The sequence below is a fragment of the Malurus melanocephalus genome, unplaced genomic scaffold (genome assembly GCF_030028575.1).
Source record: "Malurus melanocephalus ecotype Western Australia unplaced genomic scaffold, MMel_1.1 scaffold_4, whole genome shotgun sequence".
NCBI classification, from domain to species: domain Eukaryota; kingdom Metazoa; phylum Chordata; class Aves; order Passeriformes; family Maluridae; genus Malurus; species Malurus melanocephalus.
The window spans coordinates 3,416,188-3,442,337 of NW_026623236.1; the positions used below are offsets into that span (position 1 = coordinate 3,416,188).

The 26,150-nt window shown below is 37.0% G+C and overlaps 1 protein-coding gene across 5 annotated transcripts in view; it reads right to left on the reverse strand.

Moving 5' to 3' along the window:
- Positions 1-26,150, reverse strand: part of COL12A1 (collagen type XII alpha 1 chain) — a 96,782-nt gene that overhangs the window by 61,558 nt on the left and 9,074 nt on the right. For 4 of the 5 annotated variants that reach the window (XM_057369149.1, XM_057369141.1, XM_057369157.1 and 1 more), the window contains exons 3-14: positions 23,596-23,712; positions 22,810-22,953; positions 21,863-21,919; positions 20,916-21,179; positions 20,638-20,802; positions 20,018-20,191; positions 18,906-19,196; positions 18,077-18,679; positions 16,419-16,691; positions 13,923-14,195; positions 12,715-12,987; positions 1,054-1,323 (exon numbers count right to left, since the gene is read on the reverse strand). The exons of the other annotated variant lie outside the window; for it this stretch is intronic. In XM_057369149.1, the coding sequence (XP_057225132.1) occupies positions 1,054-1,323; positions 12,715-12,987; positions 13,923-14,195; positions 16,419-16,691; positions 18,077-18,679; positions 18,906-19,196; positions 20,018-20,191; positions 20,638-20,802; positions 20,916-21,179; positions 21,863-21,919; positions 22,810-22,953; positions 23,596-23,712 (2,904 nt within the window). The remainder of the gene's footprint in view (positions 1-1,053; positions 1,324-12,714; positions 12,988-13,922; positions 14,196-16,418; positions 16,692-18,076; positions 18,680-18,905; positions 19,197-20,017; positions 20,192-20,637; positions 20,803-20,915; positions 21,180-21,862; positions 21,920-22,809; positions 22,954-23,595; positions 23,713-26,150) is intronic. 5 annotated transcript variants of the gene reach the window in all.

The following is a 26,150-nucleotide window of genomic DNA, read 5'->3' on the forward strand; positions in this document are numbered from 1 at the left end:
TACAATATTAGTCTCAGGTCTGGAGCTATTGATAGGCCTGATAGCAAGTGCCCTCAGTCGGCACACAGAGAGTCAGCACAAATGATATGGCTTAGCTGCCTACTCAACCTGGAAAAGCTAGGACAGCTCATGCTGCTGTGCTTGGACAAAGAAGGAAGCCGTGGGACAGCAGTCTGCTTTGACTCTGGGGAGTCAGCTCTTACTAACAGCAGCAATCACTCCTCTTGCAAAACCTTAAGAACAACTGCACTGGGTCAAGGACAAAGGTTAACATAGTTCAGCAGCCTGTCTCCAACAGTAGWCAAAACAGATGCTTAGGACAGAGCACAAGAACATGTAAACACACATGATGCTTTCTCAGAGCTCTCCCTCAGGCTTTGTCTTCACATGGCCCCTTTAGGCAAACAACAGAAATGTCAAGCCTCATCCAAGGCATCTCTTCATTCATTCTGACTCCTTTACTTGCCAATTCTTGCAATAAAGCAACAAGCCATACCTCGTCTGTCTGTTTTTTTCAGTTTGCCTACACTGCAGGAGAGACTTGAGCCTGCTTTGACAAATACAACATAATGTTTGGCCAATAAGAGAAAGAAGGGCCYCAGAAAGGTAAATAACAAAGTCACCCCGTGACCCTCAGTTTGAAGACTGTGAAGATTGGAAGGGCCATATCTTGGAAAGGAAAATCATTGATTCTGTGAGAATTTACCCCACCTTTCCTCCTATCCTCATATTTCCTCTAGCTGATTTTCAGCAGTCATACCAAACCTATGAAAGGCTGACTTCAGAGTAACAYGCAGATGAAATCATATCTTAACTCAGAAGTAATTCTTGCTGAATCCAAACCTATCTTACATAGAAGAGATTTTGGGGGTTTTTTTAATGGTCCAACAAAATGCCAGAATTGACTGGGTTGTGGCAGTATTTTGATTTGGGGAAACTTTTCATTAAATAAGAACAACAGAGAGATGAAGAAAAATAGGTCCATTTTCTGCAAAGAACTATAATTTCATCAAGAACAGAATGTTACAAATGGTAGTAATGTACTACACTTACCATCAGTAAAAGCCTCTCCTTCTACTGGGTCTCCCTCTCCACTGCTGTAGGCTGCATAAACTGAAATCCKGTATTTAGTCTCTGGCTCCAAGCCTTCTATCACAGCATCCACTGTATTTCCAGGGACTCTCTTCTCTCCCACAGTATCATCATAAAGTGATTTCCATAGTATCCTATAATGGTTAACTGTTCCTGGAGCTGGTGTCCATGATAACCCAACTGTAGTGTCAGTTATGTCTGTGGTAACTAAATTACGTGGTGAACCACGTTCTGCAAGAAAGAAAACAGTAAATTGTCTTTAAATACAACTAGAAAAACTTAGCAAAGCACAAATGCAAAAGTCAAATGAACTTCAGAGCTAAACCAATATTTTCCCGTCAGTGTTATTTTCAATAGCACACAATTTAATTCCAAGAGATGGATGTTTCAACATAATGCTTTAGCTGACTTTGGACTATGAATGATCCTATCCTTACCACACAAGATACTCAGCAGTCACGCTTTGGAATATGCAAAATAAAAATGGCAGTATTCAAAGACTTGGAATGAAGCCAGCACTTAAATGTGGTGCAGCTACGGTAAGTTTTAACTCTCAAAAAATTATTTTATTTTATTCATTCATCTTCATTGTTATGTGTCCAACTTTTTTTCTAGGGTTAAATAATGGAGACTTTTCACAGAATCACAGAATCTTCTGAGTTGGAAGGGACCCAAAAAGATCACCATGGCCAGCTCCCRGCCCTGCACAGCACTATCCCCAGGAGTCACACCATGTACCTGAGAGCATTGTCCAAATGTTTCTTGAACTCTGTTCGGCTGTTTCTGTGACCACTGCCCTGGGGAGCCTGTTCCAGTGCCCAACCACCCTCTGGATGAAGAAGCTTTTTTAACATTCAACCTAAACCTCCCCTGGCACAAGTTCAGGCCATTCCCTTGGGTCTGTCCCTGCTCACCATAGAGAAGAGATCAGTGCCTGCCCCTGTCTGCCCTCTCCTATTCAAGTTTCCATGCATTCCAAGACCAGGACTCCAAGGCCCCTTTCTGTGGCACTGCTTTCCAGTATCTCATTCCCCAGTCTGTCCATACACCCAGGATCACCCATCCCAAGTGCAGAATCMAGCACTTTCCCTTCTTGAACTTCTTATGTTTGGGGATTGCCCAGTCATCTAACCAGTCAGAGCCCTTTCTCTGACAACTTTATATTCTTATTTATTAATACTAGTACATTCCAGAATATAATTCCTGCTTACCAAATCAGCTACTTCATTTTAAGATGACAACCAATTTGCTGTGTTTACATCATGCCACACTTACTGTAGAAAACACTCTCCATTTTTTCAACMTAAGACCTGTACCTCTTTCCTTCCTGTAGTTTGTTTCAGCCAGCTTGGAGCAAAGGAAGCAGCTCATTAGTCTGTGAAATCCAATTGTCAGCCAGAYATGTGAGTCTCACCTAATGCACCAGAGTAATTCCACTGCTTAAAACTGAAGCTCATTGGCCTAAAGTGGTGCTGTGAATGGAGTGCCTCTGTTTAACATTTAATATACATTTATAAYATATGTTCAATTTTCCTGCTGCAATGGCTTGCTTTTCATGGCAGGAAAGGAGCACTGACTGGTGGATTTTGTGCAACAGCCTCGCTGCAGCAAAATCTGCAAAAGGGCTCTATGAAACCAGATCTACGTAGACAAAGAAGCACTCAATTCTTTGGTGTGTATTCTCAGTGCCATTTCTTACTGTACAGGACATTCCTGAGAGACTGATGCTCAACAAGAGGACTTAAACACTTGGGGTGACCTCATGGCATCACAGTTAAGTTTTACCCTCACTGATAAAAATATATCCCCATACTAAGCCATAACAGCCACAGGACCAGAATCAAAATTCTTTGAGCACAGAGGAATTCAATACTGATCAAATTTCCACTACTTAGTCTCATTGCAAGAACAGGTCTCACTACACTCAGAAGCCTGAAGCAGTTGCAGATGGAGCAACTAGGTGCTCAAAGCCCTATACTGTGTTTTCACTTCTCATATTCGTCTTCCACCACATTCTTCAACATTTCCAAACACAATCCCACTGAAGCAGACAAGACTGTCTGTAGAAAGGTTCATTTTGGAAACGTCTCATTGCCAGAGCAMCTTCATTAAAAACGAGCCAACAATCCCACTTGGCTTAAAGATAAACAGAAATTCATGTCAACCTATCAAGGATTCATCAKCTATACAGAATGCAGAATCAGAGAGTACCACAGCAATCAGAAAGATGACTCTTAAATATAGCTAGCAGAACATGTGKTTTTGGGGTTTAATTCAGTCTTAGGAACATTCCATCATGTTTTTCTGGAGACAGTTCCTTTTTCCATCCTAACTCTGCATCAGTTCTTACAATTATACTCTTCAAACCAATTTTTAGCCTTACAATAYAAATCACATTTTATGGCATCTTCTCTTAAAAAAAAAAAAAAAAGATTAAAATATGGAGGTTTTGGTCAAGTTCACTTATATTTTCACAGCAGTGATTGCATATAGTGAAAAAATCATAGTGAAAAGGCCTGATTCAGCTCATGCTTTGTGAAGTCTCACCAAATTCAGTGACTGCAATAAATGAAAGCCAGGGCAGAATCTAAACTCCAAATAACAATTTTCCTGGAAGCCTGAAAAAAAGATTTGCCTTCAAAAGTAAATTACACCAATTTTTCTGTCTGCTCTCAAGCTCCTACTCTCAAATCTTGGCTTTTTCATACAATAAAAAAAATATTAAGGCAATCCAAATGGAAAAAAATATGGAAAACCTAACTTGATAGAATGCACAGATGTCTCACAATAAAAACCTTTCTTTCCATATTTTAATGTAATATAAATATACAAGTCACTTTATTTTGGCTACTTTAAAACATGGCTCTGCCACAACATGATTTCAGTATTAAAGTATCTGCTACCACAGCACAATTTTTTGCAAGTCTACTCTTGGATACTACAGCTAATGATATATGTTGGAAATACTGCAAAAATAACTTCTTATTTAAAACCCTTATTGATTAAGTCATTATTGAGGTCATTAAATAACAGAGGAAAATAATTTGCTTGCAATGGACTATAATGAACAGCAGTTACTGTAATATGTTGGTTCTGAAAGAAATATTCTTTGAAACTAAATGTCTTTTTTATAAGGCAAGGGAAAAGAGGGAAAAGGAACTGGGATTCCTACCAAACCACTAGAACTAAATGGAAAATTTTTACTTCAAATAGTTGGAAACTGCTGACAAGACAACTTACCTACTAAGGGAAATTAGACTTTTTATATGTTACACTGCAGCTGAGAACATTTCTTTAACATAACACACTAACTTGATTTGTACTTCACGTGTGGAATGGAAGTTCACCCACAGCTTTTGTCTGCTTCACTAGATCTCCCACAAGTGGAGTTTTTTTAATCTATTATTAGGGCAACAGCTATGTTTAAGATGCAGTCTTAAACTATTMGAAGTCCATGAAATATTACCAAAGTGCTACATTCAGAGTCAAGAAACACATTTATATTCCACAATAACACTGGCGTAACGTGGTCAGTAGCAAACATACAATTAGACTTATGAAATATTCTTCCCTTGGATTAAAACAAAATACCTGGATAACTTGCTTACATTTCATGTACACACAAAAATCTACAGCTGTAACACCTGAACACCTTTTTTTCCTTTGGTCAGTGTGTTCAGAAATGCCTGTTGAGCATCTACTTCTTGCCTCCTTCTTTAAACTGGATGGATAAGGAGCATGGAGAGACAATGCACATCGTGAGAAAGAAAAGTGCTGGTTGGCTGGCTCACAAGTGGCTCTCAAAAGCCTCTTGCTTTTTCTTGACTTGAAATGGAAGCTAATGTATGCTCATCACTCCATAGAGCCCCCAAGGCATCAGCAAACAAGGGAAGAGTGGGTGTTTGAAAATTATTCCCTAACAGGTATGAGATCCTGTGATGCTCTGAAGTACCAAACCAGCTGGAGTAAACACRGCTGTAAGCCGTGGTGAGTACGTACACAGGAAAAAAAAAACTGCTTACAGGTCAAACCCCTGCTTGGGAGAGCAAGGCAGTCACCAGCTTCAGGCTGTCAGATTCACTTGGGCAGTTTTTAGCTCAGAGCATTTTTCACTGCCTACAGTCCCTGTACATCTCTACCACCGCTTAGAGCAGATACACTCTAAAAAATTCACTTAGTAGCTTTCAGGTGCTTTTATACCCTGTTCTGGACTTCTACAATGTCCACTTTCCATATTAACTTTTTCCACTGTAGTGTGCCAGAGACACAATATGATATTAAGGCAGTTTCCCTCTGTCCACTTGGCTTACTTCCCATAGCTCTCCAGCAATCACTGTTGTTATTGAACACAAGACTGAATCAGCTAAAATTAAAAGGTTGACATTCATAAAAATCAAATGTCCTTATTCAAATGGCCTTTCCCCTTGGAGTCATTTATACAACTCCAGCTGATCTCAGTGGGGTTTTTATGTGCAGCTTGGATCCAAAGTTCAAACAGCTTTCTGTATGTGTTTTTTAAGACCAGGTTTCAAAATCAATCTGCAGCAGTAAATTTTGAGCAGAGACATGTTTCATTCAAGTTAAACATAGGATTTCTGTAAGCCACATCCTAAAATGTCAGAATCAGCTAAATAACCCTCCACTTGCAGAGGCAAATACCAAACTGTTCTGGCCCAAGTCCTGCTTTGTTTGCAATGGGCAGAAGCCTGGAGTATCCCATTGTGTCAGTAGGCCAGGTTGTCACAGCCAAGGATCCAATTGCAGGCACCAGATGAGATGACAGCAGGATCACTTCAGCGTTACTCTAATGGTCAAACTCTTCTCAGCACTGCAGGAGGCAGTCACTTGGGTCAGCTATCTCCCTCCCTCCAAGACATCAAGAGGTTAGAGAACCAGCCCTCAGGCAAGTAGAAAGGGGATGTGGGCATGGTGTAGGGGATAGCCAAAGGCTTGCTACACAGAGGGATCCTCATGTGACCCCATTAGAGCAGGTTTCCTCTCTTGTGCCCAAAGGCCTACCAGGAGAGTTCTGACCCAAAACAGAGGAACTTTGGTCAGAGCACTCCTGAGTTTCTGATCTAGGATAATGCCAACAGGTGTTCACATACAGTCTCTTTARTATTCTGTCTTTTCCAAAAGTTATTAAGTTAACACTGCTCTCAGCTGCATAGAAATATCTTCTTAATATTCATTCAACCTTCCYCTGGGTTCTTTTCTGATATATATTTTGTTTTCTAGATAAAAATAAGATAATTTTCCACAGACTATCAAGWCACTTTCAAATGTCACACTCAAAAATCTTGGAATGTGTAATTTTAAAAATGCATGAAACAGCATTAAATCTCCTGAGGACACTGAGTCCTTGTTTCTGTTAGGACGGAAGCAGCACTACGCAGTCTGACCATTACGTAAAGTCCCTGTGATATGCTAAAAACCTCATTGTAAGAAAATGTCACTTGAATTTGTACTATTCTGCCTGTAGGAGGTCATTCATTTCTAAAGCATTCTTATGTTACTACAGAAACAGCAAAAAGAAATCATTTATTTACCAAACAATGACTATCCATTTTCTGACCTAAAAAGAGCCCACCTCCAAAATCCCCAAACCTAAACTATAAGAAASATATACAACAAAAAATCACTTCAAACTGAAAATTACTCAGTCATGACAACTTTTTTTCATATGTTGGCTTTAGTACAGCTTAATTCTCATGACACAAATAGCTACTCCTCAAACAGGATGGAAGGATTGGGCCCTATATCACTGAAACAGAGATTCTCTTTTTAAAGGGGAAGACACTGACATAATTATCTCTGAAATTTATCTCCTGAATACAATACAATATGGCTCTTTTTGTTTATTCTAAAAAGCACAAAGGCAAGAAACAAAACAGTCTGACACCTCTGCTAATGGAGAWCAGCAACCTCATGTATGTCAAAAGAACTTTGTCCATTTTTACCAAGAGTGCGTCTAGCCTAGAACCTTCACTGATATAAGTGGAAATTTCTTAGTGCAAGCAAGATAGAAATCTGATCATGGAATATTTTTTTTTCTGAAAAAAGGTAAATAGAAACCAGCCTTTTTTCTAAATTTCTCTGAAATTTGYATTTAGAACTGTAATGACTTTCCTGCTTAGAGTCAGTTCCTCAAATATTTTTAAAACTTTTCTGAAAAATATATAGCTGCCAGCAAAAGGACACATAAACCAGATCTTCAGCTTTCMATTTTTTCAGACATTTGTTGGGATTAAGTATTTCTGTATAGATTACTTAATTTAGCAATGAAATTATTTCTCTTTCAAACTACTGCAAATTATGAAAGTTAATCTGTTTAGCAGCTAATGTACAGTATGTTCTTTTCATCTGACAGCATGCATTTGGGCAGAAAATCAAATTCTTGCCAGACTTAAAACCACTTCTCTTATTAAAAAACAGATTAGAAAAACAGTAGCTCTCACAAACTGCTCACTGTCTGCTGCATTCAGACTCACCGCCCTCACCATGTTTCTCATTGTATCTTATTTTTGGTGTACGAAGACTTGGGTAAAGATGATATGATCCCAAGAACTATTGAAAGCCAAATGGTTTGTTTGGAGTGTTTGGTGATAAGAGCAAGACTTTTCCCCAAGACATTTCATGGGTGTTTCTTGCTTGTTCTTCAGTCTGTTACATAACATCAAATATAACCATCAGTGTTAATTTGTTTAATTCCTCCAGCTGTCACAAGCCCTGTTCCACCCCAAGGCAAATGACAGTCTGAACTGATTTAATTTACTTTAGCAGTTTCAACAACTTTATGTGAGCTGAGGGGAATCATAGCCAAAAAAGYATGTCTGAGGAAAATTTTTCCATGGCACCTTTAAAGAAGTGCTCCAACCARAGCTGCCCAGTGATGGATCGCCACCTTTGAAAATGAGAGAATAAAAGTGGAGAGGTTTCTGCAGCACATATTTTGCACATGCAGTTATGTTTAAAGCAGTATGAAATATAAAGCTCCAGAATTTTCACCTCTGGATGGTGCTTCATAACTGTAGACAAAATCTGCCAGTGACTGAAAGAGGCCATATAAAAGATGAGAACACTATAAATTTCCTAAAGTCTGGATTACTGAAGAAGGAAAGCATGCTCCTTCAGCAAAGGGACAAATACGCTGTTTCCCTTTTTCTGCTCCAAAACATCCAAAAAAGAGAAATAAATCCATTCTCTCTGAATAACAATTACCTGGTAATGGAACAGCACTCTCAGAAATGAGTCATTTTCTGATTACTCATTTGCTAAACTCTCTACACTGTGTTGTCTGTGAACAGTTCATAAAATGCTGATCCTCTGGCATGTGTTTATCTTTGGGCTAAACCAGAGAGCTATGCAAACAGTTTATAAAAGAGATTATCTACAGTTACTTGGGGGAATATTTGCCCTCTCTGTTTTATGCAGAGAAACAATAAGGGCAAGCATATGCTTAGCAAAAAGAAAAACACAAGGAGAAACTGAGATTACCCAAATGGTAAATGATATCAAGTAAACAGAATGATTTCTGGGTTTCTGTGGATTGATTTTCCTGCGAATCYTGAAACAAACAACCCATTTCAAAACACTCAAAAATTACCATGCAGAGCAAAGCAGAGGAAGAGGGGGCAAATTGTAACTGCTCCAAAATACTTTGGAGATAACAAACATAACTGAAGAGCCTTCAGTGAATGCCTGGGCAGACATGTCCATGCAGATCAGGTTAGAGCAGTCTAAAAATCTCTAATTTTTTTTTCTCTGCTGAAGGATATTCCTGTCTGAGAGTAACTGCCCATGTGAGTTCTCCTACTACATGCAGAATACTACAAAATAAATCATTACTGAAAGCAGGAAGAATGCTTGCCTACATCCTTAATCACAGGAGATMATTTAGTGATTCAGTAAAATTCCATAAACTTCTGAGAGTTTGGATTTTTCATTTCCTGCTTGACTATAAGATAGCTGGAGAAGGTTCTGTATCCAGCTCCTCTTYTATCACTTTTCTATTAGAGCTGAAATGTTCTCTACGCCCAAACTGATTCTTCTTAGGCTACATATCAATTCCATGGACTAGCAACCATCCCAGTTTGAAAGGCAATCTCAAGCCTAGCTCTTGATATCATGAGCAACTATGGCACCACTGAATAGGTTTGGTGCGAATTCATATGGTGAAGACATCAAGTAAGCCCCATAGGGATTCCTGATACAGGAAAACACTTAAGTGCTCAGTCTTTCTGGGTTGTTGGCAATGAAAAACACASTCCACACTATTTTGTTTCTCAGACACCATGGCTCATGGAAAAACTAACTGAAATACTAAACACTTTTTTTATGCTTCCTTTCACAGCTTTTTTGTCATTACTGTTGATAAGTTTATTTCTCCAGAAGTTAAGACCTGTCCTATTTCTAGCCTCAGTCAGACAAGTTATTTCAGCTACTCATTAGTCAAGTATTCACTTCACTGACCTGTGTAACTTTTCATCCTGGTCCAACCATATTTATTTTAGCTTCACAGCCAGTATGACATCTCTTTTCATCTTCTATACTGAGTTTTGAAATTTGACTGTTACCTTTCGGTTCCAAAATTGCAACCCTTTTAATCATAATTRTCTGGGTTTCTTCAAAGGTTTTGTTATTTTATCCTTCAATGAGGTAAGATAGGACTATACAGTGAAATATTGTCTCATATGCTGCAACAAATATTTTTAAAACCTTGCATTCTATTAGTCAGAGAATCTTTTAAAATATCTATGACTATGTTCAAAGAGTCCTTGCCTTATTCAAGTGCTTTTGTGGCCCCATGAAACTGCAGATTTGCTGATTACTGAAATACACAGTAGATGTTCCAAGAGGAAATATCATGAATTAGGCCTTTGCTGTCATGCAAACAGAAATTTGTACTCTGTCCTTTCCCTTTGATCACCAGTAAGGACTGACAATGCTCTTCCTAACATTTTATCTAACCAAGAAAACTTGAGACAGTTATAATATGAAGAGTAAGGTTTTCTGAAGAGATCTTTCAAATCCAGCTGAATCTTCAAAGAATTTACACTTAAACCATAAAGCTACACATGTCAAAATGGTAAATAATTTTTTATTTTGGTTTCTTCCCAGCTGAAGAACTGCACAAAAATGAATTCATTAGAATGATAAGGTGTTCATTTATTCTTATTTATCCCAAGACAAATCTGCCATAGAATTTTTTAAGTAAAGTTTTCATTCAGTTGCTTAGATCAAATTTCTTACAGGAATGCTTCTGTGACAAAACTTTTAAGTCCAACAACAATTTTAAACATTGTTTGTGGCACATAAGCCCATTCTTAAATAGAGGCAATTATTCTTTTAGATTATTTGTCTCTTTAACCAATGTTGAGAATGTTTTTCTTCTTCTTAACAATTTAGCAATGCAGAAAGTCCAAATAAGAATCAAAGCCCTAGAGGGGGACACAGGGCAGGAAGCAGTGAAAGGACAAGGCWGTCTGTTCCTGAAACTGAATTCTGTTTTTCTGATGATTTTGTCTTTTGGATTCTACTGTATTTCAKTCACTGCTCTCTCTGGTATTTGTTTTAACTGAAGCTGTAGGCAGTGCCCTAAAAGACTTTTCTTTTTCTCAAGTTTTATGATAGGATAAAAGGCTAAGCTTACTTTATGAATTTGAAACACACTTGATCTCTTCACATCTCCATGTTAATAAAGGATTTCTTGGAGTTTACTGCAAATATACTCAATGGAAATGTTTCCACCAAATGTAAACAGTTAATTTGGTCAACCCTTTACTAAAATTTGAGGTGTGTCCCTAAGGAAGTGATCAATTCAATTTATTTAATAGTGAGACAGAGGCCTCTCAAGGTTTGCAAAGAYTGAGGCATTCCTCTATTCACTGATACCACAGAGGAAATAGCAGGGCAGTCAGGATCCTATGACTACTTGGGATCCAGTCTGTTTTTGTTCTGAGAGTGAAATTTGCATTCCTGGATGGACAGTGGCTCACGTTCAGTAGAAGAATAAAGCAGACTCTTGTCCAATATTCACTACAGTTTTGTGATCCTGCTTGGATGTGGAGGTGAATTCAAACTCTCACAGACTACAGCCTACATTATCACCCTCCCTCTTGCCTCCAAAAAAGTGTTAAACCTAGGAATTGGCAGCATCACCACCAACAGAGAAGTTCATTAGGTCCTGATCACCTCTGGCTTTYCTGGAGGATATGGGCAGAACATTGATACCTGATCTCACTTATCTGGATGTCAGCAGTGTTCTGGGCAGGAGACAGRTCCTTTTCTCCTGCAAAAGGAGCCTTTTGGACCTTGCAGTGAAAGGCATGGGCATGTGAAAGTGAGTGAATTAGGAAAATTTCAGCTGAATTGCAACGTGCCTGATTCTCTGTTGGCTGTATCCTATCTCAGTGTAAGCAGGTCTTAAGCAGTGGGACAGGCAGACAGTTGGAGTCTAGAGCTCTCACTCCTGGTATAGCCAATGGACAGAGAAATGCTCATTTGAAGGAAAAATGAGATTTCAGATGGACTATCTGCCTACTAGAATWGTTTGCCATTCTTCATCAATCACAGAAGAATCTTACAGAGTCCATTCTGCAAAGAGCAGTGTTCTAACAAGTGCCTACATTTTAGTAGGAAGAATTCAGCACATTGGTGAATCATTGCAACTGAATTTTTAAATTATTTTATTTTACATTTTCCTATCTACAGTAGGTTTTCTSGATTCCCTAACCTATGTCATGAACAAAAAGTTAAACTGATGAAAAAACTGAAAATCAAGTATATTCCTGCTGTAACTCACTTAGCATCAATGGACAAGTCTTAATTCCACATAATTCATGCATATAAGATGTTTTCAAGTGTTGTGCCTACACAGCTGCAGTGCCTGATTTCAGCAGCACGTACCTGGTCAGCACAGGGCAGAGTCACTTCCTTTCAAGGYCTATGAGGCAGCTTTCCCTATCCTCTGACAATCTACAGATGACACTGAGAATGCTCACAGAGCATTAGTCTGGGAAATTCTCTGCTCAAAGTTAKAGAAAGACCAGCCTTCCCTCCTTGTAAGAAAGTTTTTGGCTCTGACTTACACTTTTGTCAGCATTCTGTTTATACTCAGCTCTAGGTTCACAGTTAGAAGCAGGATGTGACTCATTATCTTTATGTCTAAGACTACATGTTGCTTCTCTGATGCAAAAATGGCCCCTGAACAGCTTTCAATCTCAGTGCCTTAGAAATGCTGCAAGTTTTCAAATGGATGAGGTATTTTCATCCCATTAATTAATCTTGTTGCATTAAGAACAGCCTCCCACTAAAACTCCTCAGAAGAGGAGCGATCAAAACACAAAATACATCACGGAGGCTGGTGTGGAAGTACAATGAGTTTTCGTTGGTGCTTCTGGCAATACCTTCTTCAAGAGACACAGAGTCCCCTCCACAATTAGTGATTTAACCCACATTTTTGCTTTGAGGACAGTAGATTTCAAAAGTCTACATAAAGTAGGAAAGCGTCTTTACATCTATTTTTCAGTCACACATTTACTTCTACAGAAAACTTGGGAAGACACATTAAGGCACCATACACATCACTCAGATGACTGTATAGAAACAATAAATAATTACCTTCAAGAGTCTCTCCCTCTCCAGAAAGGGCATCTCCTGCTCCAGAGGCATACAAGGCAGACACAGTCAGTGTATACCTGGTGGCTTGGTCCAAGCCTTTGAGCACCTTAGAGGTAGTGTCACCTTCGACAGTCACTTCCTTAGTTTCCCCTCCTGYGACTGGAGTGTAGGTTATAAAGTACTGCTGCACTTTGCCAGGAGCAGCACTCCAAGACAGCATCATTGTTGATGTTGTAGCATCAGAAACTCTCAAATTTCTTGGATTTCCTCGAACTGCACATGTTAAAAGATGTTGAAAACAAGKTGAAGCAAGCTTAATTTCTTGGTTTATTTTTTAGGTTACCACTACACAGGATTTTATGCTAAAAATAATTCCTGAATAGGCTGAACAAAACACTGCCACAGCATACCTTTACCATACTCTGGATTGTGCAATCTCATCCCCACCCTCCTTAGGCCAAAATGCCCAGTAAAGTCTTTCTACATATTTTTTTTTTTTTGCTGTTAAAGCAGGCTCAATCCTGGAATACTTACACTTACCAGCACCTCAGCATATGCTCAGCTTCAACAAAGATATTTGTTGAGGTCACTATCTGAAGAATCAACTCAAAGACGACCAATGAAATGTGAAATTAACACATTATGGTTTCCTAAAGGGTTCTTTTTGATCATAATTTTTATGGTTCAGTGAAATTTCAACAATGATCAGGATAATCATACTGTCTATACTCTTAGGAATTTGTTTAATAAGGCATGATCCATTCTATAGGATCATGCATTTTCATATTAATTAAATCTACAGTGATTAACTTTAGAAAATTAAATGTTTCATTAATTCCTTGCTAAACATTCAGAATAAAGTGCAAACAGGATCTGAATTTGCTCAAAAGGTGTATAAGGTATATAATTTATATCGCTAACAGTGTGAAGAATCCTGAGGACAATTAATTAAACATACAGGCAGATTCTTCGCCCAAGTTACCTTGCCATAGCAGGTCCAAGAGACTATTTTAAAATTAAGTATTGAAATTCTGATAAATTCTATTGTCTCAAATTACCTCGCAGCTAGGCTTGGGCAATGTTATAATTCTCTGTTTATCTGGGATGATACATATGGACTATATGGTTTATTCTCTTTTCAGAATGAATATGTCATCATGCAGGGAGTTTTTCTCATGCTTACTACATTCACAGCATTGATCATGTACCTTCATCAGTTTTTGCATATCCATTCAACGAATTGCCAGGCCCAGATTGATACTCAGGAACAACAGACACTTCGTATCTTGTATCTTGGATCAAATTCTGGAGAGTAGTTGATCTCTCGTTTGCTGAGACAGTCACTTGTCTCCTTTCTCCCCCAGTAAGTGGTGTATAAACAAGCCTGTACCGTAGAACATTTCCTGGAGCTGGAGTCCAACCAACTACAAAGCTATCAGTAGTTTCATCTGTTATCCTTAAGTTTCGAGGAGCACCTTTGACTACAAAAAATATACACATGTAAGTTGCAAATATTTCCCTTTAGTCAAGCAGCATCTRAAGCAAAACCATGCCAACCATTCTTTTAGCTCATTCAGTTTACCAAAACTGCTTATATTGCCCTCCCATTACTTAGGGTACACACACCTTTAAGCATTTCTAAAAATTTAGGGTCAGAGTTACATTCAGTAGCAGAAAGTCATCCCCAAAAGAACATTCATCCCAGTTTATAAAACTGCTTCTGAAACTTAAAACAGTCTAAYTTGTGTTTAGTGGTAACAGTAGAACTGAACTGTGCAAGGGACATTTGGGCAAAGGGAGGAAACTTCTTAACACAACAAATGGTATAGGTTTCCTTGTTATGGCCATTCCCTTCTGCACCACTTCCATTTACAGGTGGCTGTCAGGTACAGCTGACTACACACAGGCAGCTATTCTATTTGAAAGAACAAACAAGGAAAATACAACAGCAAAAAAAACCCACTAAACCAGTTGTATTTCTTTAAATTTTACAAACAAAAATATATTCATTGCAATAGGACTTGCATCTAATGTWTAAAAAAGGTTTCTGAATTTAGTCTCTAACTCAAATAAATAGTTTGTTATCGTAGAATCTAAAGAAAAACTGGTGAATCCATCAACCTGGCCTGCTCCTTGATGAAAGATATAGCAGCTCAGATGAACTCGGTGGACACACCAAAAAAAACTTGTCTCTTCCAAAAGACAAAAAGATATACTGCACTGCAGGCTGCTTAGCAGTATGCAGCATTTTCACTTAGGGAAAAAATGTTCTGTTTTTTTTGTGGTTTACTATTTATATTCCATTAGTATTGTTCTTCAAAGTTAAGAGTGCAGCAACTAATAATCCTAGTTTTAAAAAGAAGAAACTTGTTTTCTGTTAATCAGAAATGCAATACTCAACTTCAAATTCTTTAAAAGCCTGAAACCAAAGTTAATTGCCAAGCAAGCCAYCTGGCTCAAACTGTTAGCTGAATCTGCATGGAGAGCTGCTGATTTTTACATGGTTRCAGAAGAACTCTGTCATCTCAGACATGTTGAGATATCATCAGATCACAATGCTAGCAATTATCTAAGGTAGTATCAGTCACRACATGGGAAGACCAATTTTTTTTATTGAAGCTTTTCTCCTATTCCTTTTTCTATCAGCCAAGAGTTCATCTGTTTYCCTAAGGGAAAATTATGTGTGGCCAAAATACTCTGACTGGTAGAGTCATGGAAATGTGTGCGCTGACAGTGAAACCTGTATCTTCCAAACTTAACATCCAAACTAAGCTATTTTATAAGTGTTTATTTCTATCAGTCTTAAGAGGAAAGAGCAGTGAACAAATCTTCAAGCTRTTTCTTTTGCTCCCTTGGAACCATTTATGTCACCAAAGGTCACAAATGACAGCATGGAATAACAAAAAAGACTGGGTCAATATTTTATAAAGCATGATTTAGAGCAGACTGACTATTCAACTACTGGAATAGAAAATCAAATTTATTGTCATGCTGCTCCTTTCAATCAGTAGAAATGCATCACAGGAACTCTATCAAGAAAAGGTACAGCTACCACACTTAAATTTACAGTGATTKATCACATAAAACACATACTGACATCCATGGAAACTTTGAATCAGTTATTGGATCAGACCCATTAAGTTCTGATAAAAAAACAGCTGACCAAAAAACTCAAGCCACTKCAAGCCTGTTGTATATAAAACAAAATTTCTACTAGTATTAAATTAGATGTAGACATGGCAAATTGCATAGGCCCACATTTGTCTTCAAATGTATTGAAGTCAACATGCATTCCTGCATCAGTCATAATTATTAACTGTAGAATAGAACAGAATAGTTCAGTTGGAGAAGATCTACAATGCTCACCTAATCCAACATGAATCTATATTAACAATAATTCATGCCACAGAATTTAATATTGAGAACASACAGCTTCATTTGGAAAGAGACCACTGCAAAGAAACACAGCATYCATCCAGTATTCAAGAAAATTAAACTCCAACCTCAGCAACTTAATATTTGCATATTATTGGAATTTTTAAATCTTTACTGAATGCATTGATGTACAATAATATTTATGCTTATCTTGCATAGCAGTACAGCTTCTCAGTCTTAGTTTGCTTTTCCTCATATACCTGTTTTCAAGCTAAGCAAATTCTAATTTGAACACACAACTCCCTTGTTGAGAATAATGGGAATCCTACCTTCTAAGGTGGTTTCCTCTCCATCCAAGGGAGGGCCATCACCATCTTCATATTCAGAAATCACACTGACTGCGTAAGTAGTTTCAGGTAATAAGTTGGTGAGAACTGAGCTAGTAATTGAAGCCGGTACTGAGACAATGAATTCCTCTCCACCGACTGCTACTTTATATTTAATGAGATAGGACAAAACCTCAGATCCAGCTGGAGACCAGCTCACTTTGAAACTCTCAGATGTTATGTCAGAAAAGACCATGTTCTTTGCAGGTATATAAGCTGTATGGAAATAAAAATGTGCATATGAGGCATACTTGCTAGAATATTTTAAACATACAATCTTAAAAAAATAAATAATAAATGTTCCTCCATAATTTGATTTATTCTATTGAGCAATTTTTTCTATTGAGCATGTTCACAGTATTMATTTTCTATACTTGCTTATAGCTATCAAATTTCATGAAGATCATATCTAGGTTGCCTAAAATCATTCAGTAGTGAGTAGAAGCACCAACTCAGTGGTTTCTAGAATAAATAAAACCAGTCCATCTAAGAAAATATGTATTTATGAAAACTTAAATTATAATCTGATAATCAAGTTGGATTTCCTCATTTGTATGTTCCATGAGCAGCAATTATATTATGTCCTCAGTGGAAACCAAAAATTGTTGGGATTTTTTTCAGATCTAGATTAGAAATAGAACAAAATAAAAACCAGCATTTTTTCAGGAATGAAGTCAAAGGGGAAACAAGGAATTTGACATGAGGCACAAACACAAACCTGAMATCCTGGGCTTGTTTTGCTTGGCCTAGTCAGCCTAACTGTGGGGATCTTAAGGCTGCTGGAGCCCTCTAAAACAAAGGCTGCTTTGCTGGTTTGTTCCTCAAAGCTATCTGAAACAAAAGGCTTATTTTTAAAGAGTGGGGCTTTCAACACTGGGGACTCTTCAATGCTAGTGTCCATAGGTAGTGACAGTGAGGATGCAACYAATCACAAGTGTCTTTAGCTGACCAAAAGTTGGCCATTGGTCACAATTTTTCGAAAGTCAAACATTGTTCAAGCTGGCCTAATTTCGATGCTTGTAAAGGCTTTTATGTTCTACTTCATTTCAGTCATTACTGAATTGAGAACCACATCATCTAAGATCTTATGTCCCAAATTGTCTTGTCTAAGCCTATTTAAGAGGGCCATTAATTTTACTGTAAAAATTAATCAAATCGTCCTCTAGAGTTGTTGGTATTGTTTCACTGCCTTTGAATACCTACAAGACAAGCTTAGACTTACTACCTCATTTTGGACAGCTGAAAAAGAATGGCCCTGGMAACTGTTTTACTCAAGGCATTGAGTACAAAATCAGAGCATATCCACTAATGTCATTCCAATGAACACACATTTTGTTAAGCTTTTTAGATACCTAGATACCTAGCAGGAATAGGGGAAAATATTTTCCAATAATTTTTGCATCTTAATTTCTTCATTAATATTACCTGTTGCTTTTAATGTTTAAAAATGAGCAGTAAATYTCCAGTTACTAAAATTATCATTTGTATATAGATAATTTCATCAAGATAAGTTTTTTGGAAAACTATAAGCACAAAACATTGGTTCAGATCCTTTTTTCGTTGCATTTGCTCTATTCTTCTTAGTAACAGTAGTTACTTACATTTTCTCCTTATAGCAGCCAGCTCCTGCTCAATTCGTAGGCAGACAGATTGTGTAAGTTCAAATGATATCCTTTGAAAAGCATCGAAGTCTTCCACTGTGTAAACGTGGGTCTCAGCAGGAGGTGATGCAATTGCTTCCAATTCTGTACGCACTGCATCCTTCACACCAACTGCAAATATTTCTACATCTGCATCCCTCAGCTTTATTGCAGGTTCTTTAAAAGCATCTGATGATTTTCCATCAGTGATAAGAATCATGACTCTCGGCACATTTGGTCTTGATCCTTTGCTGGTAACAAACACTTTCTCCCTCACATATGTCATTGCTTTKCCTGTGTTGGTAGATCCACCTCTGTAGGGGAAGGTGTTAATAGCCTGAATTATGTCTTCCACTCTGTTGTATCTGTTCAAAGAAAACTCCATATGGGGATCTCTGCTGTACTGGACAAGACTTATCTGTACTTTTCGAGGTGATATCTCGAAGCTTTTAACTAACACTTCCAAAAAGGCTCTTACTTTTACAAAATTGGCAATACCAATGCTGTAGGAACCATCCACTAAAAACACAACATCAGCTTTTACATCCACACCACGTGAGCATTCTGAAAAGAAAAAGAATAACCACTGTAAACAGATTTTCAATAGCCACATAGAAATGCAATCACACCTGTAGCTCATGCATCACACATAACTGCTTATAAACAAAGTAAACTACACTAAGCTAGGCTGTTTCTCAAAAATAATATGGGTGTGATATTAAAACAAGCATCAGAGGTTTCATCAATGAAAAGCTACCATTTGAAAATAGTGTAGYGGCTCCAAACTCACCCACTTGAACTTTTACTTGTTGTGTTTTTTCCATTATCGTTATTGGCTCACTGGGGGTCAGTCCTTTCATTGCATAAACATTAATYTGATACTCTGTGTCTGGAGAGAGATCTTTAACATTCAGAGCAGTAGTCTGAGGACCTACACTCAGTACATGTTGTTTTCCCCCAGCTATCATTGGAATGAACTGCAGACGATAGCCAGTTATTTGGCTTGGRGATGGATCCCAAGTGATCCTAACAGACTTTGAGGAGATCTGAGTGGCCACCAGATTTGAAGGAGGCTCCACCACTGAAAGACATGAAAAGCAAACCCAAATTATTAGTTACAATTATAAACTTATTTTSTTCATGGTCTTTATTTACGGAATAAATGCAGTTAGTTTTGCTTAATCTTTATTAAAAACCACTTTTGGGGGGTTTTTTTTAGCATAAATAAATAGAAATGAATTACAGGACAATCCAAATGAGACATCAGTGAGAGGACAAAAATACAAACTATGCATTTGTGGTCCCTCAAGCATAGCAGAATTCCAGGAGAAATGCTGTCCTGCTCTAAAACTGCTTCAAACAGAAGTGAAAGCTACACTCACAGAAAAATAGTAGAAGGTGTGAACAAATGCAGACTTGAGCAGAGTACTATGAAAGCAGTCATCTCTGCTGCCATTTTGTCAAAGCATAACTAGTTACTTAAAACCTTACAGGGACAGAAAGCTGATACAGATTAATGTCTGTGTTTTCTCAGTTAGATGTTAAATTCTCCAGTTTTCACGCTTTGGTTCTTAATCTATTACATATTCTGAGCCTTCACCAAGCAGGATTTTTCCCTTCAATACATTTTCCCATGGAAAAACCACCTGTGTCCAAACTGACTCTGATAACTGCACATCATTGTGCTGCCTTTGAAACTATGGAATAATGGAGCTATTCAAAATCCACTACATCAMATGTTCTGTTATACTACATTTAATCACACAAAACTGAAACCAGTTTTCCACACTTGCTAAATAAGGCAATGGATCAAACTCCAGCAATAAAGGAAGCAGGGATGGACTCTTCAATACAYATTGGAATAAAATGAAGCTACAAATACATTTTTATAAAGTGTCTCACCTTCTTCTCCACTAACCAGTTCCCCTAGTTGTTCATCAACACCAGAGCACACTTGCAAGATAATTTCATTCTGTATATCCACAATTCCATCAAAATTAGCCACATTGAACACATGCTTCAGTGAAGGCTGAGATGCAATTAGCTTGAGTTCCTTTGCATCTGCTGCTTTGATACCTAGAAGTTGCAATAGACAGGACCATGTTAAAAAGCCATAAAATACAAACACCTGTGAGTGTATCAAAACATCCTGGGGTAAAGATGAGTTTAAATTAGTTCTGCTTTCTGTCATTATCAATAATCAAACTACAAAATAATGATTAATGCAATGACATGATAGACTCCATTTTCAGCCTGGGAAAATAATGTGGTATATGTGAAGAATGAGGCCAAGGCTGAAACTATGCTACTCAATCATATTAATGTCCATGTAGGAGCTACATAATCACTATCAAATTAACACAACTGGTATGTTCCKCTCTGGAGGGCACAAATTACCCATTTCAAGGCATACACATGAAACAAGTGGCAYAGTGAAATCCTTCAAACACATGATCTGGAAAACTTATAAATTATTTTTTTATGAAAGTTAATCTCTCAAACATTAGCAAAACCCAACTTACCCAAGGAAAAAACTTCAACTCCTATGTTGCGAAGCTCTCTTGCAGGAATTTCTACATCATCTTGAGCTTTTCCRTCAGTAATGACAATTGCTACTTTGGGAAAGCCTTTTCTTGCTCCAGCAGATTCAGTGAAKGTGTTTTGAACGAGGTAATTGATAGCCTCACCTAAAAACAGCAGCACAAGTTGTATTTTATTAGACTTCCATGAGCTAGGATTTAAAACAAATTTGAACAATGAAATGAAATGCTGAATAAACATGTATGTGGGAAATCTGTACCTGTCATTGTGTTKCCACCTTTGTAAGGTATCCTTTTAATTGCATCAAGAAGATCACTTCTTCTGTAATACTGATTTAAATTGAACTCTGTTCTTGTATCTGAACTGTACTGAACAACTCCAACTCTYGTCTTTTCTTCCCCAATGTCAAAAGCTGATACAAGGGCAACCATGAAGTCCAGAATATATCCAAAGTTATTTCTCCCTACACTCCATGAACCATCTACCAGGAAAACTAAATCTGTCATTGCACTTATGGAGCATCCTGGAAYACAACAGGGAAAAAAGAAAACCAACTCTATTAACAAATGAGCAATTGCTTTCTTACAGATCAGTGAGAAATGTCTAAAGGAAACTTGGTAAGTAAAAGCCAAAACAAAAGRTATTTAAAAGATTCATCTTATCTGGGATATCTTGCTCAGGGAAGAATTATTYACATTAGTGAACACCCATATGAGTTATCTAATTGCCATTATCAAAAGGGAACTCTTTTGAGACGCCTCTCACGTTAACCCACAAGATGTAATATGCCACAACAGATGAAGACACACATACAAAAACACAGGCACTTTTTGCAATGATTTGATGTTACAGAAAAATTATATTTTGTTATCACTTGTGCCTTACATCTTCATCTCCCCATTATAGCTGCACAGGCTCTTCTGCAGAGCCTTTTACCCACAGCACACCTTTTGTTAAGGACCAAGACACCCATGGACTTGCTTAGGTTAGTYGCATGAAATCCCTAGTTTCAGTACCAACTTTGCACCTTTGTCTTTCAACGCAGCTAATAAATTCTTTCTATCCCAGTCCCTTTACAAGCTTGCTTAACTTTGCACAGTTTTACAAGTTAACTTCATTGGTAGGTAACACAGAAACACAGTTTAACTTTGTGAGGTGCTAGACCTCAGATAAATGTCAGATAAGTTGAAAGGCAAAACACCTTACTTTGTAATTGAGCCTCAATCTTCTTTTCGTCTGGTATCCCTGGACCACCTGTCTGAACTACACAAAGCACAACATGGATAGAATTAATGGAGAAAATTAGATAAATTTTTAAACATCAAAGAAAAACACATAAGGGATTAGAGACACATATCTGACAAGCCTCAGAACATGAAAAGATAAATGCAGCTTGTGAATATATAACCTGTACTTACAGATTTGACAACATAGTATTCAAGGCAACACAAAACACAGAAAATGAAAATATCTAAGAACCCTCTGTATTTGTACATCTTGTTTAGTAATTTCCTGAAAGTTAACTGCAACATCTCTGGAAGAAATACCAATATTACCCCGAACACCTAGAGGAATTAATAATAAGTAATTTTTCCATGGTTCTTTGTGAAGTCTGAGACAAAATGTGTCATAGAAGAGAGTCTACTGTGCATTTTTATTTAAATATTTTACTTTATGCTTTCTGATATATAAATTATTGAAGCTTAAATTCAATATTTTAGTATGCATTGAGATATATGGTGTCATATTTTATTATATTTATTATTCATTTTTCATTAATAAAGTTCACTTTCTCACATACACAGGATGCCAGTCCAATTCATTTGTTACTGAGATCAATGATTGTCTTCCCCTTGACTTCAGCAGATGCAATTTATAGGAAGTTGGTTTAGCTCAAAAAACCCAATGGCCTCCTGGGAATTCTATAGAGGTTGGCAGACACTATATCCATGTTAGTATCCTTTGAACTCATAAATTTTCTCTGCTTCAACTAGGATTAATGGAAAAAGACTGCTCAGACAGCTCCATCTGAGTTTAGGCTTGAGGCGATTTTGTTGGAGAACTGGATCAAAGCAAAGCTTTGTGAATGACCAATGACAATGTGATAACTCCATTATCCTAATTGGTTTTCTAATTGTATAGCAGTTACTTACTTGTCAGCTGGCCAAAAACAGGTAGACTCTCCTCCCTGTCGTCATATGAAGCTATTGATACAACATACTCTACATCAGGTGTAAGATCTGATAGGACAGTTTGGGTAGTGCTAGGTGAAAGAGTAAATTCTTTAGTAGGTCCATCTGCAATAAATACATAAAAAACTTAATGCAGCTTTTAAATCAAATAATATTGATAAACTGATCATRAAAAAAATGCAGCAGACAGTAATCTATCTCAAACCCATTCTGTTTTCATGAAGTATAAATGTTGAAACATGAAACTTCAAGCTAATATGCTTTCAATAATGAATAAAATTACTAAAGTGTTTAATAAATTCCAGGAAATTTGATACTCTAAATGTACATACAAAATGTACTATCATCTAACGAATCATGTCCTGTTCTGTTTCAATGCTTTCACAGTGATTATTTCTCAAAGTGAAATACATTAACGGCTGTCTTACACAGCCTAATACAATTCTTGAAGTTCAAGGACACAGAAGAGGAGCAAAGTGATCATTCTACCTTCTTTTTTCTCCTTGCAAGGCAAAGTTATTCCAAATTTACTACTTGTAGTCCCAACATGGTCAACACTATGGCAAGAAAACACTAACTCAGAAGAATCATTGCTTTTTTCTATATGCCTTTTGCCTCCTAACCAGGCTTGATCACAAACTTCCAAAATATTTTAAAAGCTACTCTCATACCTAAGTTAGATATAGGCAAAAATAAACCAAACATTTTAAAACACGTAACCACACAACAAATTTTCACAGGACTCACCATTTGTTGGAACCACAGTTATTCTGTAACCCACTATTGCATCTGGTGGCCTTTTCCATGACATTTGAACATTATGCTCATCTATTATTGTAAAATTCAAGTCTGATGGTGGATTAACTGCAAAAGATTTATACCAGGTAGATGTTAAGAGCTTGAACAAGTTTTGGCAAATGAATAAATAAAACAAAGTTGAGCAAAGCTTACTAAAATTGTCTTTGCATAAATTTGTTTCCAACAAATATAAAGATATGTTGTTGGAAAAAGAGTAAAATAAAAGCTGACAAAATATGACAAAACATCAAAGAGTATGTGCATTACAGAGGACAGCACAGAACATATGTTTCTTGAGTTGCCAAGACATTCAAGAATGGCCAGCAAAATCAAGCACAATAGAAAACACATTTGGATACATGTACAATGAGTTCACAGATAATCACCACATATGCAAACATTTCACATAACAATTAAAAGAAATTTTTTAACATGCTGGGTGCAATTCGTACAAGCATGCCAAATCACAACCTGCTTACAATATCATGAGATTATTTAGGATGTTGAGAACACAGTACTCTTCTTAATTAGACATCAAAGAATTGATCAGCCTTCTAATATAGTCTCTGCATATGATATTTCTTATCAATTTCACTGAATCTAGAAACTTGGCAGAGAAAAGTAATAATTTAAAGAATACAGGAAAATATTGGGCATTTAATGTTCAGTTAAACAATTTCTGTTAGGGTCTAGATATGAATATACATGCAAAATATATATCAATAAAAATGATACACTGATGTATCATTATATTTCAAAATAGGAAGAACTCCACCCCTTTGTTCCTAGAAGCCACTAAAGTGACATACTTTGCATATAGCCGTGAAGGATTCAGGAACTAAGGGGATGCTAAATGGCATTGGTAATGGTTGCAATTTGCCAAAATATTTGAGCTGATGTGAAGTTCACAAAAAAAAAATTCTACCTGTTTACACCAGCACAGTTTCAAAGTTGCAAACTATTATTTTCATGTTCCCTTTGCAGCAGGTGTACCCATACTAATAGTGGCATTTTAACATAAAATGCCAGTATGGTTCCAAACAACACAATGGTTAATTATGAAAAGACAACATCAAAATATATTTAAGGACATTTATTTTACAGAATTTATAGAAACAGCAAAGAGGGCACCAGTGAACTGAACAAATGACTGCAAATAAAACTTGTAGGAGCTGATGACAGAAGTAACTGAACAGTACAGAAAGAAATAGTTTACATACGCTAATTTGCAGCATCATGCATATGTAAATGAAATGTTGATTATTGKTTTTTTAGCTTCCCACGATGGACAAAGCCTCCATGTACAAGGTTTATTACACAAAGATGTTTCATAAATATTTTATAATGATATTCTCTTTGTAAAATTGTCATGCTCATTCATGCAGTATTTTACTGACTCACTGTCAGTGCATGGTAGATGTATTATATATTATTCTTTAAATAGGTCTATAAAGTAAGATTAGATYCAGCCATACTTTCCTTAACTACTGAGAGAGTGAGTTTTGCAGGCATTTTTARAAGATAGATCTTCTGTTTCATGGAAGATCTCCATCATATGTCAGATTTCATGTCAGATTTGAATATCATTTTAAAAGCAGATAAAGAAGTAGTTGMTAGAATTTTTAATTATGAAAAGACATTGTCCAATTACAAATAGTAAAACTGAAAAACTAAAAAAATATGGCATATTTTTCCTTTTAATTTTTGGTAATTTCAAACCATAGGATAATATGGCCTTATAATACTGATACAATAGATAACACTAGTACTGAAGTAAATGTTATTTTTCCTGTTRTCCATACACAGGCAGTGAGATTAGACCATTAACCTGCATGCACAGTTTATTCATCATTCAGTTTAGAAGTATCACAATGCTACAGATGGCAGGGAAGTTACTTAGTATCAAAATCATGCAACACGTGTTAATAGTAAAATACATTTAGATGACAAGAATATCATTATAAAATATTCCTTCAGTAGCAATGGCTCAGGACAAATTTAATGCAAAGGCAGAGACAACTGACCTGAGCATGCTTTTTAAAAAAAATCAGTACATGGAAAAAATAGCACCACCAACCTTGCAAGTAAATTGGCATGTTGCAGCAGAGACTTTAGGCTTTAACTGCTGAAGGACAGCAGCAGCCCAWCTTGTTGATATCCAAGTGACCGGGYTCCAGATAAACTGAAAAAGCTGACTGTGAGGAAAAGTCTTTAGCATTTTAAAGGATTTCATTCCGTTTCATTAAAATTCAGATGTGGATCTTGGCAGGTAACAACAACAGTACATTGACACATCAGAGATGTATCCATTTATCCAGATGATCACAGCCTTTTAGAACAATGGCATTACAAGGGAACTCAAAAGTCCCCTCTTCTATCCCATAGTCAAGACATGATTGGTTACCTTGTGTCATTCCTGACATGTTTTCTCAGATCATTGTTAAAAACCTTCACTACTGGCAAGACYGCCAGCTTCTCACAGAAATTACTCCAAAGCTTCACTG